The sequence below is a fragment of the Terrapene carolina genome, unplaced genomic scaffold (genome assembly GCF_002925995.2).
Source record: "Terrapene carolina triunguis isolate 2854851 unplaced genomic scaffold, T_m_triunguis-2.0 Scaffold132, whole genome shotgun sequence".
In the NCBI taxonomy this organism is placed as follows: Eukaryota; Metazoa; Chordata; order Testudines; family Emydidae; genus Terrapene; species Terrapene triunguis.
The window spans coordinates 8,341,138-8,360,701 of record NW_020664483.1 but is presented as its reverse complement, the minus strand read 5'-3'; the positions used below and the strand labels follow the sequence as shown (position 1 = coordinate 8,360,701).

The 19,564-nt window shown below is 42.8% G+C and overlaps 1 protein-coding gene across 1 annotated transcript in view; it reads right to left on the bottom strand.

The window, feature by feature from the left end:
- Positions 1-19,564, bottom strand: part of PLCB4 (phospholipase C beta 4) — a 318,918-nt gene that overhangs the window by 65,821 nt on the left and 233,533 nt on the right. Inside the window, exons 18-25 of the mRNA XM_029911893.1 lie at positions 14,176-14,266; positions 13,104-13,199; positions 9,207-9,307; positions 7,332-7,367; positions 5,264-5,405; positions 4,441-4,525; positions 4,101-4,225; positions 1,600-1,651 (exon numbers count right to left, since the gene is read on the bottom strand). Coding sequence (XP_029767753.1) covers positions 1,600-1,651; positions 4,101-4,225; positions 4,441-4,525; positions 5,264-5,405; positions 7,332-7,367; positions 9,207-9,307; positions 13,104-13,199; positions 14,176-14,266 — 728 coding nt within the window. The remainder of the gene's footprint in view (positions 1-1,599; positions 1,652-4,100; positions 4,226-4,440; positions 4,526-5,263; positions 5,406-7,331; positions 7,368-9,206; positions 9,308-13,103; positions 13,200-14,175; positions 14,267-19,564) is intronic.

Sequence of the window (19,564 nt, the reverse complement as noted above, 5' to 3'; positions counted from 1 at the left end):
AGTCGAAGTATCTTAGTTCGAACTACAAGGTACTTACCGCGGGTCCACACGCGGCAGGCAGGCTCCCCCGTCGACTCCGCGTACTCCTCTCGCGGAGCAGGAGTACCGGTGTCGACGGCGAGCACTTCCGGGATCGATTTATCGCGTCTAGACAAGACACGATAAATCGATCCCAGAAGATCGATTGCTTACCGCCGAACCCAGAGGTAAGTATAGACGTACTCTTAGATGTCAGAGAGGCACACAGAACCGTTCAAGCCAATGACTGATGCAGGGGTAATTTTTTGTTTGAAAATTTCTTTTGAAAGTAAAGCATGTTTTAAAAATACGAAAGGAGCAGCATGGAAGCATCGACTTGGGTTTATCGGATTTCAGTCCGCTCCTAAGCCACCTTTTTTCGTTGCTGTTGAGAAGGTCACAACTGCTCCATTTTGGAAAAACAAACTGGTTTTAAGCTTGACTGAGACACGTGACCATTTCCTGGGAAATCACCAGACACATTCCCATGCTTTGTATTTTATTTTTGTTCACTGCTTTAGTACAATACTACATGCTGCTTTCTTCAATTTTTTATTATTCATTATTTGTATTGTGATAGTGGCTGGAGGACTCAACCAAGTTTGTACCTTCCCTAACAAAATGGGGCCCCAGTCACATCGTAAGAGACAGTCCTTTCCTCAGAAACCAGATAGACAAGACAGTCAACAGGTGAGGGAAAGGAGATAGTATTACCCGCATTTTATAGATGAAAACCTTTTCTAAACTTCATCCACTAGGTTAATACAAACTCTTTCTGGATGCACTAGTATCCAGAATTAGACATCACCAGTAAAATCACCTACTTTTACAGATATTGAACATTTCGTGGCTATAACAAGTGCACTACAGCAAATGAATTACAACTAACCACCAAATAAAAAGGCTGATGTATGCAAATTCTCTCTACCGCTGAACGTGCATGCAGGATACCAGATAAATGAATATATAAATCTTATAGTGACAATTACAGTAGTGAATACCAAAAATCCTATTACTAAAACAATTGTCTTATTTTCACAGTCATTCAAGACCAGCCAGAGACCTGGGAAATAATTCTCTGTAGTAACTCAGAGCCCTCCCCATCTAGTGTCCCGTCTCCAGCCATTGGGGATTTTTGCTACTGGCAGTTCCCAATGGGCCACATGCCATTGTAGGCAATCCCATTATACCATCCCCCCCATAAACTTATCAGACTCAGTCTTGAAGCCAGTTAGGTTTTTTGCCCCCACTGTTCTCCTTGAAAGGCTGTTCCAGAAAGTCACTCCTCTGATGATTAGAAACCTTCACCTAATTTTGAGCCTAAACTTGTTTCGTGATCTTTATAATTTGTCACACAAAGTCTCTTCTATTTCATTTCATAAAATTGAGTGTGGCTGAAAAGTATATTAACCACACTACTTTGCAAGCATAAATCAACCCCAGGAATTCTGCTCATTTCTATTCTATACCTAGCAGACAATTTTTCATTTGTAACACATAATTAGAAGTGACAAAGTTTTATAAAAAATATAGTATGGTGCTCTGATACATAGTGAAAATAGTTTAAATAACTTTACTCACCCGCACGATCCATTATATTCAAATTTTCCCTGATTCAATTGCATTGCTAAATCTGTCAAGAGACAAAAATAATTTAATATCTTGTCTCTGTGAATAAGGCAGATGTAGAGCAAACTTCTTTACAAAGGGAAATATGATGCACACTTTTTTGCCCACGGATAACCACTTTAACTTAAGGTGATTTCTACACACTCAACTAGAAGACTTTGGATTTCTTTACTATGGCAAAGTCTTTCTTTATCCACCAGGCTAAAATCTAATGTGCATAAAAAAAATAGACTATAGTTACAAAAGTGTTAGGCCCTGATCCTGCAAGTCACTGGGACTCTACATGAGCACAAGGGTTTGCCTGCATGGATCAGTTTACAGGATCGGGGCCCCGGAGACTACAGGAACTATTTTCAGCTCAGATGCTTATTAAAAAGTCTGAATATTATTCAATTTATTTATAGAGCGCCTATCCACAGATCTTCTTTGTGTTAATCACATCAAATGGGTCTTACAAGTCCTCTCCTCCAAAGTCCTCTGTTCAATGCCATATAGTCTATCACATCACATGCTAATAGGTCTTCCTTTATGAAATCCTACCTTACTGGGTCGGCCTCACTGTCAGTTGTCTTCAATCTTAATCTGTTGGATTCTTACCCACATATTTGTCAAAATTGTGCTTTACATGACCAAGCCATCTGAGCCTGCACTCCCTCATTTTTTTGATTATGGATGTTACTTTGTGCATGTCTCTAACATATACATTCCTCAAATGGTCTTTCTTGCTTACACCACTCATAGATCCCAACATTTGCATTTCCGTAGAGCAGATCATTTGCTCATGTGTCTTCTTTGCTGCCCAATTCTCAGCACCATACATTATAACTGGATGGACCACTGCTTTATAGACTTTCCCTTTTCATCTTACTCGTCTCCTCCTGTCACATACTGCACATATATCCACAGACACAGCCAGTAAATACATTTAAAAAACAAAAACAAAACCTAAAATTTACTAACACAAAATTTTCCTTGAAATTTCCAATCACACACTTGGCCTATGAAGAACTTCCCTCCTATTTTTCGTGATAACTCTGGCCTCCTTTCGCCCACAGAGTTCCCAGAATGCACATAAGAAACAAAACTAAATTGCCTCCACAACATAAAAGTATGGGATTTTGAATGCACACATACTAGCAATTTCCTTACTTGGCAGCACCCATGCTTAATACATCAGCCTTCCAAAGTCTATTTAGTGGGCTGACTTCCATTCCCTCACCTATCCTCCAGGCTCTTAGCGTGGCCTTCTGACAGAACACTTAACAGAGCAATGCTGCTTTCCTGCCCCCGCCCCCCCGCCATAGTAATCATTTACAACACAAAGGGCTGAGAATTCTGTGAGGGGATGGGTGCAGACCCGGGGAGAAGGATGAAATTTGCACTGCTTCCTTTACCCCCACACTGTGTCCCCTTCCGGACTGATTTACAAGCAACACTTATATGTCTCAGTGCAGCTCTCTCTAGTCTCTCTCAGCTAGAAGTCAATGATGGCAGTGATGCAGAGCTTTGTGGAAGAGGAGTCGCAGAGGAAAAATGGATATGATCATTAGGACTTTCTGAGGCACTGAGCACATCACCAAAGGGAAAAAATAAGAATAATAGCCCTTTAGGTTAGAAGATGACACTGGAAAAATTGGTCTGGCATGTACAGCCAAATATTTTTCTTGATTCAGTGCAAAAACTAATAATTATGTGTTTTCCCCCCCGCCAAAAGGGTAAACCAGCTATCCCTCAGCATAGGAGAGAACCATGTAAACTCCCAATCTGTCTGCCTGTCACCAGCCTAAGTGGCTCACATAGAATCATAGAATATCAGGGTTAGAAGGGACCTCAGGAGGTCATCTAGTCCAACCCCTGCTCAAAGCAGGACCAATCCCCAGACAGATTTTTGCCCCAAATCCCTAAATGGCCCCCTCAAGGATTGAACTCACAACCCTGGGTTTAGCAGGCCAATGCTCAAACCACTGAGCTATCCCTCCCCCCAAGTCCGATCCCATTTCCCCGTGCTAACAATGAGATTTGCCAGTAATTGCTAACTGGTCTAGAAATATAGCTGACATGTAATTATTATTATTTACTATGTTATCCGGTGTGTTCCTCCAATGTAATGTTCTCTATGGAAGCTGTACATTTGGTTGTTGCAAAGATAGGACTTTTGTGAAGAGGGTGATTATTTTATAAGTAAAAATTATATCACTATTACATTTATTTCAGAGCCTAAAGTGTCTTGCTAATTAAATTTGCAAATAAAAGGAGACTGAATTTTCTTCCATGCATTTTTCAAAACAATTCTTCCTTGTCTTATGCTTCCATGATTCCATACACATCATCATACTGTTTAGCCATATGTCTGTTTCCTCAAAAAATGCCAGGAGGAAGTCTGTGGCATCTGTCTGAGTGTTCCTGCCCAAGCCTTTCTCTGGAATTTAGGTTCACTGGACATCACTGCCTACCTGGGGTCTGAAAGTTCAGTGAGACCATCTGGCAGCCAGCGTTCCAGAAAATTTGAGGCATGTAATTACTGGAATCCACTCGGCCTCCCTTGGGGTATATTCGACTCATTTGTCGTTTATTATAACTATGTAACACGTTAAGGAAAACAAAATAAAAACAACATAGAGACTTAAGATCATTTACTCATACCATGATTATTTCTTATAATGATGTATCCTTCCGCGTGGACAATATATTGTAAAATTAGAACTAAATGATTCTTGTATATAGGACAGACGTCTACTGGCTAACCAAAAACAGAACTGGTATTCGGTATTTCTACTTTTAATAGAAGGATACTTCACAAATTCAATTGCATGCGTCTTCAAATACCCTAGTCCAACTGATTCATTAAAAGAGGACATATTGTAATGAATATTGCGTTCTAGAACAATAAAAAGTAAAATCCATTTTAAAATACTGAGTATAAAACGGAGCAAAATACAAAACCATGCAATGAATACTATGTAATGCAGTAACATAGATCTCTCTGTTTTTCTACTACCTGCCATTTTACAGAACCAAATTACATTTGACATAATCTTAACGGATGTTTTCTTATTTGTCATTCTCTTCTCTATAAGACCATTCTTGTGAGCCATCAAAACGTGGCTTTTATATTTATGAAAACACTTCAATTACGTAAAGAGCATGAGTGATATAACTAGATACTAGAAAGTAATATGGTACATGTTTTAGGGTATTATATATATATATAATATATATATATATATAATATATATATATATATATAATACCCTAAACATATCACAATAAGCAAACTGTTGACCTTTGTGACAATCACATTTATCCTACGTTACTGAAAAAGAAAAAAGCAGTAGATCTACAGTACATGATCTATTCTTTGCAATGAGGTATAAAATGTTAAGTTAACATACTCCTAATAATTCAGTGCCTCCCTGTGGATGACAAATGGAATAACAAGTTAATTCTATATTCCAGGTAAGTGTTCTGTAAATACCATACAAATGGAGTTAAGTAAACTACAACAAGAATTTTAAACCGATTCTAAAAATACCAAATTGGATATAAGAATCATTACACGAAACTAAGTAGAAGTAAGAAGACAAATACTGTTGTTTCATTCAACCTTTTATGTTACCTTCTGCTACATGGAAACCTTGAAACTTTACGGGCTGAGCATAGTTGATCATTGTTGATAAATATGGATGTATATTGGTTGTAGCACCCACATATTTGTAAGAGGCCATCCATGCTTGTTCATCTTCAACAGTTACTATACCCTGAAAGCACATTTAAAAGTATATCCACTAATCATTTTTTTTTTTTGCACTTGTTGGAATTTTCAACACGACGTAAAAATTATGCCTCTAGTTTCAGAAATTAAAATAGACACATAATTACACAAAAAATTTGGAACCTCAATGCTACAGTTAGGGTCTATTCCGTTATTGATATATGCAGAACACTCAATGTTAATGGGCATCATGTATGAGGTTTGATCTCCGAATTAGTGAGCAATATTATAAGATGTTAGTAAAACAAATTAGAATCCAGGACATTGATTAAAAAAAAAGTCAAAGGGGACTGAACAATGCTGTGGGATAACGCCCTGTCTTATTGGCATCGGTTGTCTCTACAGTGTAGACAACCTCTTAGGCTGACAAGGAAGGGCATTACCTGCCAGTCACTGATTGCCTGAGGGAGTTGAGTGACCATGGTGAAGCCCATGTTGTCTGGTTTGCATTCACACTTAAATTAAATTTTCCATAGTCCATATAACCAGACCAATACTTTATTTTACCATTGTTAACAGGGCCTGATCCCACAAGCGGTCCACGGGAAAGTCAATGAGTGTTCCACATGCAGAGGGGCTTGCAAGATTGAGCTCTTGACATGTAAAACACTAACATTGACATTCTGTAGCAGTGCAGAATATGACTTTATCATCATGCATTTTTTGTTATCAGGTTAATTTTTACCAGTCTGCTGACTACAAATTAAAACAAACTTCTTTAGATCTGCAGGCCATGATTTTTCAGACTTGATTAGTAATTTTGGATGTCTCAATTTGTGGGAGGCCAATTTGAGACATTTTAAGGAAACCTGATTTTCAGCAAATGATGAGCACCTATCCTCTGAAAATCAGGCCCTTTCAAGGTGTCCAAAGCTGGCCACCCAAAATCACTAGTCACTTTTCACAACCTTGGTCCTAAAGTGTATAAATGAAAAAATGCAGTGGGATGGAAATCAATGAGAGTTTGTATCCTACTACAGGAGAACAGGGCCCCAGGACTATAACCATACAATACTCTAATGACACAAGAGTCCTCCTAGTTGAGGATGTACAAAGGCAATCTACTGATTATTAACTTTAATATATTCACTTACACATAATTTGTAGACTAAAAGGTCTGACTCTCATTGCAATATCCGCAGCAGTGGATCTAGGCTTTTAAAACAGGATTGTAGGATTTGGGAATAAGAGGATGGGCTGTCATTTACAGCCATCCTCTCTGAGCTGAAGGAATGGTTACCACAACACATGGCCTTTGTAGGGTGCTGGAGTGAGTTAAGGATGAAAAAAAAATCAGGATCCCTGTAGACCCGCATCTCAAGAAAAGAAGCAGAACCCCCCTAAAAAGCAGAGGAGACTGAAACAAAGTGTGGTCAGGAACGGCTTTAAATGACAGAAAGGAAGAAATGCATGGAGACAAGTAGGAGGAGGGAGGAAGGGAGGGAGACTAACAGAAGATATTCTTGGAGGAAGATAAATGCACAAATCCCAAGGGAAAGAAAAAGAAAAAACAAAGAGAAAGAGAGATAAATAAAGTGGAGCAGGATGAAGGGAGTTGGAAAAAAGTTGGTGTGATTTCTCTCAATCCGTTTTAAGGAATCACGTTCCCAGGCACGTGAGATTGGGGTGTAGTTGTTTCTACTGGGATCAGATATTTCTAAGTGAGGGCAGGTGATGCATCCCTGTTTTTCCCCCATTAGTATTATCCCACTGATTTCCCCCAAAATCCTGTGAATAAGGGAAGTGGGGGAGATGGAACTGCAATTTATTGGCCATCATTACAAGGAGAAAGGAGCCACAAGGTGCAAAGAAATAGAGTGTAAAATAGTTATACAATTATGAATGTATTGTAGATAAAAATGTTTATATATAAAGAAATATAATAGAAACTACATAACATCCTATGTGTCACCTTTTTATTGTTTTCTTGTTCAGAATCTTCCAGAGCCTAAGGAAAAAATATATATACATTACCCAAAGAAATTGCAATATGAAACACTCCTAGTTATAAAAGAAAACCCTCAAATGGTTAATGCATTTGGCAAAAAGTATATCCCCTTCCAATTGATTATATGGTTCATCTATCATTTAACTCTCAAAGGTTTGCAGTATCTTTCAAATTCAAAAGGGGTGGAACGATACAGCTGCTAGTATTGGTAATAGGAGTATCATGCGGGGAATGGCCAAAAGTTCGTGGGGAGAGATTGAGAGAGAGTGCGCACACATGAAAGATCATTTGCCATCCTATATTCAGGGTGTCCAGACTTTGAGGGCATTTGAAGATACAAGGATTGCAGCTGCTCTGTGCTACGTGCTGTAAATGTCCAAATGTGGACGAATGCTTCTATCTGCCCCAAGAGACTGCAAGGTTACTTGCCACTAGAGTTCCATTCACTGACTCCCTGTGCTTTCTTCCTTCAATTATAAGCCGCTACCACTGAGAACCTTAGACAGGAAAATAGTGACTTGGCTCTCAATGTATGTACAGAGAGAATTACGATTTACTGTCAAGCCATAGATCAATGAGGGAGCAAAGAGGGGCTCATGCAGAGGATGGCTGACCACTCGGAGTAACCAATAGGGCAGTTGGGGGCCTGCTAGTTCAATCAGCAAAACAGCCCTACAGCAGAGAAGGAAAATCTGCAGTTCATTCGGAAGCTCTGTAAAAGGTCCTGAAGAAGCAAGGATGCTGAATCAAAGACAAAGCAAGCAGGCAGCTCTGATTATTTGTGATACTGCTGTTGAGAGACAGATTGTGAAAGGCAGTTTGTACAGCAAGGAGAACTTCACCAATCGATATTTTTATCTCAAACGAGCCACAGCAAGCCATGCAGGAGAGAAGAAGGGCAGAATGCTTCAATGACAGAGGAGAATGCTACGGTACCTCAGTGGCAAGCAGGCTCTGGTGCCTTGGGAGCCAGCATAGCTTAATTTTCAATTCCACTGTACTGTATCTAGTTATGGACAAGTGCTATACCAAGTAATGTTCGCTTACCAAGTACAGAATGTCAAACCACTACGATAAGGTGGTGGAATCTCCATCCGTAGAGGTTTTTAAGACCTGGCTTGACAAAGCCCTGGCTGGGATGATTTAGTTGGGGTTGGTCCTGCTTTGAGCCGGAGGTTGGACTAGATGACCTCCAGGAGGTCCCTTCCAACTCTAATATTCTATGATAAGTACCAGTGGAAGAATAAGACCTTGTGCCCAGTCTGCCCTCTGAGATCCCAGTGTTATCCTCTCCAACTGCGGGTATTTTCCTGCTACCTGATCTATTTCACTGTTTCATAAATGCACAGCAAGTGGTAATGGGTGTCTGCTGTTCAGAGAGCCCGGCACAAAAATAACTGAGGTAAGGAATGGGCTGAGGCCAAGCCAGGAGTAGTTCCGGAGCGACGAAGCTGATATTCACCCCATAGTACGGCTCTTAAATTGTGACACACAATTCACAGCCAGGTACTGTTATGTAGGCAGGAAACTGTTTGCAGCCGTGTCTAACAATTTTTGGCCAAAACCTGTAGTCTGTGCACAGTGATTTCCCAGATATAGCTCTCATTTGCTACAATAGGAGTTTTGCTTGAATAAGCACAGCAGGTTTTGGCTTGTTAAATTTTATATCACCACGAATTTAAGTGTCAGCAGTTCTGCTAGAAAAATCCCTGTGTGATTCATACTGTATTTTCTCCTATAACTAACACATAGTGTGATCCTTCCGCAAAATGAATGGTCTTTCCCAGCTATCTCCAGGGAAAAATCTTCCAACAGAATATAGGTCAGAAGCAAGCCTACCTTTTTGACACTATTGGCAACAGCTTCTTTTTGACTCAAGTCATCTGCAGAAAGCTCAGTTCCAAATTTTAATTCTGGATGGGCTTCTTCTTCTTGATCAGCTATACAACAATGAAAAAGAAAGAAATGAGCATGAAAAACATAGCAGCAGATATTTTTGGGGAACCAGTTCAAAAACCATCACACCACTGTGAATTGGCTCATTTTCTAAAGCGAGTAAAACTAAGGAGGTAGAAAGATTTCCAACAAGTAGTGGGTGTTTAAAATAAGTCCCTCAGATTCCTCGGTTTACTAGCTTTTATCTAGTAAATACTAACCTCCATTCAGTAAAACGGTGTGTAAGAATAAATCTGTGGATCAGACGTAGATACTGAGAGATAAGTTTAGCATATTCTTGGAAAATTCATGCATTTGTCATAGGAAAATGTAAAAATCATGGACCTGGGGTAACAAAAATGAAATGAAGCCAGGGCTCTTTAATTATAAATTCAAAAGTTTTGGTGCCACCATCTGAGTTCTCGTATGCCTACACCCATTCTGTTTCCTCTTATCCATTTTCTTTTATACATGGATCTCTTTCATTTATTTTAACAAATTGTTAGTGGCTTCAGAGGAGCCAATATGGTCTCTTATGTACAGACTATTTTAAAATATATTTATCTATTTAGATTTAAATAATTAAAAAAGATGCCTATCCAAGCCTCTAAGTGCCCTAACACATAATTACTAATACAGTAAAATCCCAGCAGCATTACAGCAATCATTTCAACAGGATCCCAGCCAGCCAGTTACAGAACATTCTTTCCACCCCTTCGGCACCATCAGCCCACTCCAAAACCCTGCTGAACAGGTGTCTTTTGCAGCACGGCTGGCAGGTCACCAGATCTGGGATACTTCAGACTGAGTGAGGGAGCAAGTTCCAGACTCCCGACCTCTCACAGAGAATGCATGGACAGCCAGCCCTTCCCTTTTATAACAAGGGGAGTCTAGCTCAAGCACCTTGCTGAAGGCAGCTGTGGCATGGGGAGAGAGATGGTCCCTCACATGGGCCAGTCCTGGGACATTAGGACTTTACAGGTGGTCATAATCCAACACCATAAACTCAACCTAGAGACCAATGGGCAGCCAGTGCAGATCCTGATGTCAGAATCTCCCCACACGATGCCCTGCTGAATAAGTGAGCCACAGCGCTCTGCACCACCTTCAGTCTCCAAATGATTTAAAGGTGCAGCCCCGTGTAGAGTGCATTGTAACAGTCCAATCGCGAGGTAACAAAAACAGATAACACCGACAAGGTCCACATCCAAAAGGAGAGGTTTGCAGCCTCCTAGCCAGGTGCAGATGGTAAAAGTTGATTGGGTCACTGCTGTAATATGAATGTCACACAGCAGCTGATGGTCTAGGATCACCTCTGAGTTGCAAGCACAAGTAACTAATGGCAGATGTACTGCCTCAGCGTAAGAGGCGGATATTACCTCTGCCATCTCCTCCGGCTGCTTTCCCTGGCAGCCTCATTGCCTCAGTCTTGTCTGGGCTGAACTTCAACTGGCTCACTCTGATCCATGCTCCAAACTCAGCTAGACACGGGCTGAGACACTGAACCACATCGTTCAAATTGGATGAGACAGACACACACACAGTTGGGTGTCATTAGCATACTGAGGACAACACACCCAACACCTTGTTACTAACCCTCCGATCAGCCCCAGATACAGGTTGAACAGACTAGGTGACGGAATGGCACTTTACAGCACCCTGCTTTTGAGAGCTTCGAAAGAGGAGCAATTGTCCACAGCTACCCATTGAGATCTCTCCAAGAGAAAGGAATGGAACCAGCGAACAGCAGTTGCCTCTACTCCCACCAGAGTCTGCAGGCAAATCAACACCATCTTGTGATCTATGGTAATGAAGACAGCCGATAGGTCTAATAATACCAGCATAGACACCTAGGGCTTGTCTTCACTACGGGGCTAAATTGGCGCCGCTGTGATCAATGCAGCGGTGTCGATTTAGTGGGTCTGGTGAAGACGTAATAAGTCAATGGGAGAGTTTTCCCACCTCAATGAGGGGCGGAAGCTACGTCAATGGGGGAGCGTATCCTGCCGACATAACACGGTGTCTACACCACCCTAAGTCAGTTATGTTGCTCAGGAGGGTGGGTTTTTTACACCCCTGAGTGACATAACTTACATCGACTTAAGCGGTAGTGTAGACAAGGACCTAGTCTTCATCGATCACTAGAAGGAGACCACTGACAAGCATGACCAATGCCGTCTCTTTGTCAAAGATAACTCTCTACCCAGATTGACGGGGTCAAGGAGATTAGCAGCATCTAGATACTGTGAAAATTGTCTTACCACAATCGTCTCCACTAAACGTGCCCAAGAAGGGAAGAGAAGATTCAGTACTCATCAATGATTAGCTAGATTGCCAGCATCCAGCAATGAACACATGACTAAAGGCTGCACTATTCCTTCCTTCAAAGCAACAAAACAGTTTGCCCTCTCTAAGAGAGGCAATGACAATCCCATAAGCAATGGACCCAGTATTTCCCCCACTGGCCTTGGCCAGCCAGGAATGATGTGGATCCAAAGCATTTCCTGACTGCATTGGCAACATATTGTATGTGTGAAGAGAGATATTAATACATAGATGGACAAATTCAAACCAATACGTTAGAAAAGATTGATGTTCAGTACAAGGGAGAAATAGCATCTTTTGTAGTGCTTATAAATGAATTGAAAAATTAAACTAGCAGTTTCAAGGGATATTGGCAGGATTTTTTGCATAGAAAGCATAATTTAGCTGAGGAAGAAATACAAATCAGCTCCCATAATTGTATAAAAATGGTGCAGATCCTAGTCTACCATTTCTATCTCCCCCTGCTCCTGCTGCCCCCTCTCCCCCCCGCCCCCGTTTAAAGATGTGTTTAATCCACTGACCCATTATTTTAGCTCAAGGTACCCTGTTTGGACAATTCCTGATATCACCTCCAGGTGGTGAACTAGGTAGAAAGAACAATATACAAATGCAGTCAATGCCTATCTCATAACAAATATAATAGTCCAGCACCTTGGTTTTGACCTTCCACAACTTCTATAGGTAAAGCTCAATCACTTCAGATGGAGAGTGATCAGATGGGCTGTTAATGGCTATAAGTAGGGTCTTTGTGACTCCCCCCTTTGACTCTGAGGCCAGTTAAAAGATGTAGGTCACATTCCTGTAGACTGCATTCACTGGCAAGGGCTCCGTGGTTTCCTCCTGGAGTTTGCACAATGCTCTTCCCTCAACTACTTAGACTAACACACGTGACTTGACCATCTATGCAGATGCAACTGCAATACATATCTTCACAACTTCATTCTGCTTTTCTTCTTCTGCAGCACTTTTAATCTCTGCTTTTCCTCGGTGTATTTTTGCTGTTGTGTTATCCTACCCCTGCATGCAACCCCTCACCCCAGATATCTCAAAGGGTTATCCCAGAGATAAATTGCAAAGAAACAAATCAACAAAATAAATGGGATCAAAAGCAGAACCATGTTCCAAGGGCAACAGCAGCACAGCCGGTGCAACGAAAGATGAGACATGAAAGGGTTAATGCAACTTCTTTTGCTAATGGTCTAATTTGCTTTGTAACATTTTCATTTATTTAATTTTACATGGGCTTCAAGTTCACAGAGTCACTATTTAAAATCTAACCAAAAAACGTACTTATGAGTTTATGTTACAAGTGGGACGCCTATAAAGACAGTGCTTGTGAGGATAGGTCACGTTAAAGTGAAGCAGTTATATTAAAAGGCTTCTACTGAGGTTCAGTAGCAAATGTCTATCTGTACTCCTCCCTCCTTTTCCAGCATGCAAGCAACTCCCGAGAAGCATCACGTTTAAAATCCTCACCGCTTTCTATTTCTTCTTCGTTGTCATCCTCGAGGATATTGACAGGAGCAGCTGTTTCCCCAGCCTCCATCATACTTTTCAGTGCCTCCAGCTGTTCTATTTAAAAAACAGAGAGAAAATAAACGTTAGCCACATAACGAATGGTTCGTATCCAAAATTAAATATTTTAACTCAAATGGCATGAAGAAAATGCTAAATAACTAGGGCCTGATTCTGACAGGGGCTTGAATTTAATAGGAGTGGTGGGCGCTCAGTACCTATCTTAGGCTCAGGTCTGCTGTCAGCAGCAAAGGTTTACAAAAGGACTTGAGACCCGTTGTTGTTAGGGATAGTTTGATAAAACAGTTATTACCAATGCTGGATTAAAAAAAAGAAAACGATCAGGGGCATCTTTCCCAGTGACTTCAAGAGCCTTTGGATCAAACACATTACTGCCGCGGGCAAGTCCTGGGGAACAGATGGCTGATCACTTTCATGGCCTGATACATTCCATATTGGAATGGGAATTTTACCTCAATATAGCACAGGTCTCTTATGTTATTTCTGAATTGTGCTTGTAAGTTGCACCGTATGAGACAATCCTAAAGTCAATGGGAGTTTAGCCACTGTCTTCAATGGGAGAAGGTCCAGGGCCAATCAGTATGGCTATAGCAGGAACCATTAATACCCTCAACATCATTATTCATGCACGGCAGAAGAATACCAGGATTGGCAAGAAAAGAAGAGTCATCTGAAATTCCATTCCCAGTTTTAGTTCATCCTGGCAGGTGTGGAAAACACAACAATGACAGCACACCTGCTCTATGACAGATTCCATCTGTGTTACATTTTAGCATGGACAGCACAGATTAGGACCCAGAATTCCATTTCAAGTTATAAGTATTTATAATTTCTACACATTTATACAGAGGGCAAAACTTTGCCATTGATATGAAACACAAGTGAAAACAAAATGTCATGCATAGTGAATATACAGTATATTCGTCATTTTGGAAAGTTTGGTAAAACATTATTCAGTTATCTAAAGTGCATACTTTTGTATTAATTTAAAGGTTCAATGAACTTTACTTACTTTTTTCCACTTCAGGTTTCAGCCTCTTGTTTTTTATGAGTATCTTTCTTTTGAGATCATTAGGGGACGGTAAGGGTCTTCCTGGTTCAAGCTACAAAAATGGAGAGAAAGGCTTATTGAGCATGATTTGTAATGATATTCTCATTTAACCTCTCTGACCACACGTTTTGGGCTGGATTGTGACTTTAGGACCAGTCTGAGCAAGGGACACTGAGGGCTGGTCTTCACTATGGGGAGATCGACGCTGCTGCAATCGATGCAGCCGGGGTCGATTTAGCGGGTCTAGTGAAGACCCGCTAAATCAACGGCAGAGCGCTCTCCAGTCAACCCCGGTATTCCAGCTCCCCGAGAAGATTAAGGTAAGTCGATGGGAGAGCATCTACCGTTGACACTGCGCAGTGAAGACACTGTGGTAAGTCGACCTAGACTACGTCGACTCCAGCTAAGTTATTCACATAGCTGGAGTAGTGTAACTTAGGTTGACTTACCCCAGTAGTCGAGACAACCCCTGACTAAGCAGAACCACGGAAGGGCTGTTGTGCAGCCAGGGCAAGATGGAGACAATGACCTAAAGGGAGGACTTCCACTTCCTCTGCGGCCATCCCCTCCCTCCAAATGGGAAGCATGGGATCCCATCCCTCTCTGCTCATGGAAGCTGATGGGATCATTTGACCTGTATATTGTAAACTCCTTATTGTCTCATATTCCTGTAAAGAGCCACACACAAAAAACTCTGAATATATCAGAATAAAAACAACAGTTACATTAAAATATCAACAGGGAGGCAAGGACACTGAAAAAGTCATTCATTTCTTTTCTTCTGCTCAGGATTTTATGTAGCATAAATAAAATATTAAAAATAAAAGGTTCATATCAGCTCTTTAACGATCTCTGTGTGTTCAGGTAAGAATGTCCCTTTTTTTCCACTCTGTTCCGTTCAGTATTATCAGATTATTTTGAGGGACGATGTTTGAGAACCTCCCGATCTTAAGTTAGCCACATTCTGGATTTAAAAGCACAGCTAATGTGCAGTCCTTTAATTTTGTTTACCTATCTTGCAGTCTTGCTTAATCGCTACTCTTGCCCCTTTTAGCAAAACATGTTTAGACATCTATTATTTCCACCTCACATTAAGCTTTGCTAAATTCTAAAAAAGAGAACATGCTGATAAAAACCGTATACCTACATTGGTAAGAGAGACTGCTGTTATTATTTATCAAATCATCTGAAAACTGAATTCTGCTCTATTATTTTCTCTCTGCTGCTCATAGCTTTCATAAGCGGCATAATGGGTGTGCTGCCTGACTGCCATCCAGAAGAAAAAGACCTCAAAAATTAATTGGTAATAATCATATTTTACAAAATACTTATTGTTTGATGATCACAAAACGTTTCACAAAAATTAATTAACACAATGCAAGAGTGTGGCAGGAAAGTATCATCATCTTCCCTTTACAGATGGAGAAAACAAAGCAGGAAGAGGTTACATAGCTTTAAAATAAAGCATTTATCATCTGAGCACTGTACAGTAAATAGAAAAGGAGTCTCTCCCCTGGAGAAATTACAATCTAAATAGACAAGACACAGAGTGGGAGGGGAAACTGAGGCAGAGAGAACAATGAAGTGACAGAGGTAATGCCACAGATCAGTAGCATAGGCAGGAGCAAAACCTAGGTCTCCTGATTCCTAGTCCACTGCCATATCCACAGGACCACACCACCTTGGCAACAGTCAAGTCAGGAGACTGGAGTATCAACTCAGACACTGACGTCCTGTGTGATTTTGGGCTAGTCACTTAACCTCAGTCCCCTAATATCAATTTCCTAATCTGCTAAATGTGACTAATAATACTTACCCAGCTGAACTCACCGCCGTATTGTGAGGTTCCAGCAACCAGTGCACAATCCTGCAAAGATTTATCTATGCGAGTAGTCCTTAGCCAGGTGATAAGGACTATACCTGCCAGTAAGGGTTTGTAGGATCGTATCTTTGATGTTTGTGGACGGTATCAAATGACAAATGCTACGTATGTGCTAAGTATCATTAAATGACTTGCTCCATATTGGGAAGGGAGAGGAATAACATCTGTTGGCCCATCACTCTCCGCTCTGAGGTGGGCCGTGCATAGGACAGGATCCCCTGGTACAAGCCCCAGCACACAAAGGAGTACAGATTTGGGTGGTGGGGGAAGGATCTGCTACCCAGGATCACAGCTGAAAAGGACAAGGGGTAAACTGAGGTAGAAGTGAGTTGGGACTGGAAGATATAGCCAGGGTTAGTAAGGAATCCTAGAACAGGGAGGCAGATCTCTTTGGAGTGGGTGGAGTGTCTAGGTATTCAACCACCACATAAAAAAATAATCAACATCTAGTCAGCTCTGTCACTGTGCAGGCCCAGCATCAACAGCCTCTGGGGGAAGCCACTGTCAACCCACCACACCCTGATACCCAAATACAAGGAGAAGCAAACAAAGATGGCAAACAGCATGTGGCACCAACAACAACTGATGCAACATCCTTCCAAGCTAATATCCATTTTCCGTTATAATTAAGTAAACTCAATCATTCAATTCCAGCAAGAGAATCATGTACAACAGGGGTGGGCAAACTTTTTGGCCCGAGGGCCACATTGGGGTTGCAAAACTGTATGGAGGGCTGGGTAGGGAAGGCTGTGCCTCCCCAAACAGCCTGGCCCCCTCCCCCTATCCACCCCTTTCCTCTTCCTGCCCCCTGACTGCCCCCCTCAGAATTCCCGACCCATCTAACCCGCCCTGCTCCTTGTCCCCTAACCGCCCCCTCCCGGGACCCCCCATCCCTAACCGCCCCCGGAACCCCACCCCCTATCCGACCCCCCTGCTCTCAGTCCCCTGACTGCTCTGACCCTTATCCACATCCCCGCCCCCTGACCAGGCCCCCCCGGGACCCCACGCCTATCTGACCCCACGCCTATCCAACCCCCCCCGTTCCCCATCCCCTGGCCCCTATCCACACCCCTGCCCCCTGACAGGCCCCCCCGGGACTCCCACGCTTATCCAACCCCCCCGTCCCCTGTCCGCCCCCCAGAACCTCCGCCCCATCCAACCACTCCCTGCTCCCTGTCCCCTGATTGCCCCCCGTCACCCCCTGCACCCCTTATCCAACCCCCGGGCCCCTTACCATGCTGCTCAGAGCAGCATGTCTGGCAGCCGCGCTGCCCGGCTGGAGCCAGACACGCTGCCGCACTGCCCGGCAGCAGCGCGCAAGCCCGCCATCCAGAGCGCTGCCCGTGCAGCGGCGTAGCTGCAGGGGTGGGGGGGGGACAGTGGGGAAGGGGCTAGGGGCTAGCCTCCCCAGCCGGGAGCTCAGGGGCCGGGCAGGACGGTCCTGCGGGCCGTAGTTTGCCCACCTCTGATGAACAACAATCTCAACATGTACAATGAGGATAAAGTGAAGTCTAGGTTATCATCAACTGTGACCAGCAGTGAATATGTTTTAACTCCACTAGATGTCAGTACAATCAGGTTTCATTTCCCCTACCTCTAAAATACCAGTCTGCAATTACAAGCTTAGCTAGGTGCCCCTCTGGGAAAATATCTGCTTCAGCCAGTCTCACGCCTGTCCTGAGTTTTCCTTCCAGAGACATTTAAACCGGCATACAACTACTCATGAAAGGCAAGTTTCAAACTTGCACCAGCTGCCTTTTGAAAGTTTGCTCGATGGATGTGTGCATGGAGGAGGCAGAGTGACACAGCTAGAGACAAGCAAGAAAAACAAAACATAAAACAGTGAGCAGCACTAAAGAGCAGAGACCAGATGAGGCTAGAATTGGGTCCTGAAGCAGCAGTAGCCACAGAACTCCTGGTGTGGCACCATTTCTGTCTGGTCACAGGGCCACGAGAAGCAGTCACCTGTGAGGACTGCGCTCAGGTTGGGGATGTTACAGCCAGCCACACATCTCTGCATACCCCTCCGAGTATGGGAACATGGTCTCTATTATGCATTCTTGCATCCTAACTATCCCTGTCAAATTTAAGAGAAGAGAAAAAAGCACAGCCCTGGAGAAGGTGCCACTAGGCAAAAGGGCCTAGTAGTCACCAGGGGCAGTAGCAGAAAGGTGAGACATAGGACGCTCCTTCTGACTGTCTTTCTCGGCAGCGTGGTGCAGCTGATAGCAGTTGTTCACCTCTGACATTTGGTGGCTGCTGCCAGAGAGTTTGAATGGGTTGTGCAAAGCAGTGGGCAGGCCCTGGAAGAGCATATGTAGACCCTAGAACAGTGGTTCTCAAACTGTGGGTCAGGACCCCAAAGTGGGTCACCACCACATTTTAATGAGGTTGCCAGGACTGGCTTAGACTTGCTGACGCCCAAGCCCCACCGCTCAGGGCCAAAGCCGAAACTCGAGGGCTTCAGAGCTCAGGTTACAGGCCCCCTGCCTGGAGTTGAAGCCCTTGGACAGTGTGGCTTGGGTGGGCTCAGGCTTCAGTCCCCCCTCCTGGGGTCGTGTAGTAATTTTTGTTGTCAGAAGGGGGTCGAGGTGCAATGACGTTTGAGAACCCCTGCCCTAGAAAATAGGTTAGGCCAAGGTTGAATATTGGTAGGCCATGCCTGTTAAGAATGCTCCAACATTTGCTATATTTCCTGGCTATGTCTGAGACTGAAATGCACATGGATTTTAGTTCTCCTGACTGGTCCTCCAGTTCCTGCTTCTGCTGGGAGCTCTTCATCCAATTCAGTTCCTAATGCAGCACTGACAGCAGCCCAGATTCCAAAGCTTGATCTGGACCATGAAGTATGAAATACAAGATGCAGCTGAAGGCACCACACCCTTCCCTTCCAGGCACATATGATCAATTACTTTGCATCTGTCATGTTCTTCTGTACCAGATATGAACTGGTTACAGAGCTTGCTTATACACACCAGATGTGTTCATCATTAGATCCTTTAATGCTCTGCCAGGTATGACTGAGGTGCATTTAAATAAGGTATTTTACACAGTGCCTCCTAAGGGCTGAACAGCGTAGTACAGTTCAGCATCTGGCTGTCCATTACTTGCAAAGACTGGCCTTGGTCGGTTTGCCATCTTCTTGTTCTTGAATCTGCCATCGGTAGCGTTTTATCTGTTGATCGTTCTTTCTGAGGAACAAATTGTAGATGTCAATGGTTTCTTTTGAACTCTCCACCGTCAGTCATGATCACATATTATATTGGTGCAGAATTTATTTATTTTTTGTATACGACGACAGCTGAAGTTGTCCATCCTTTTTCTCCATCCATTTTTACATGAACATGGTCACCAGGTTCTAGACTTGGCAATTCTCTGAGTGATGTCTGTTGTAAAAATATGTTCAGAAGCTCTTGTAGCCTTTTTATCTGATTTGGCTACTCTCCTCATGTCAGGCCACTTTGGAAA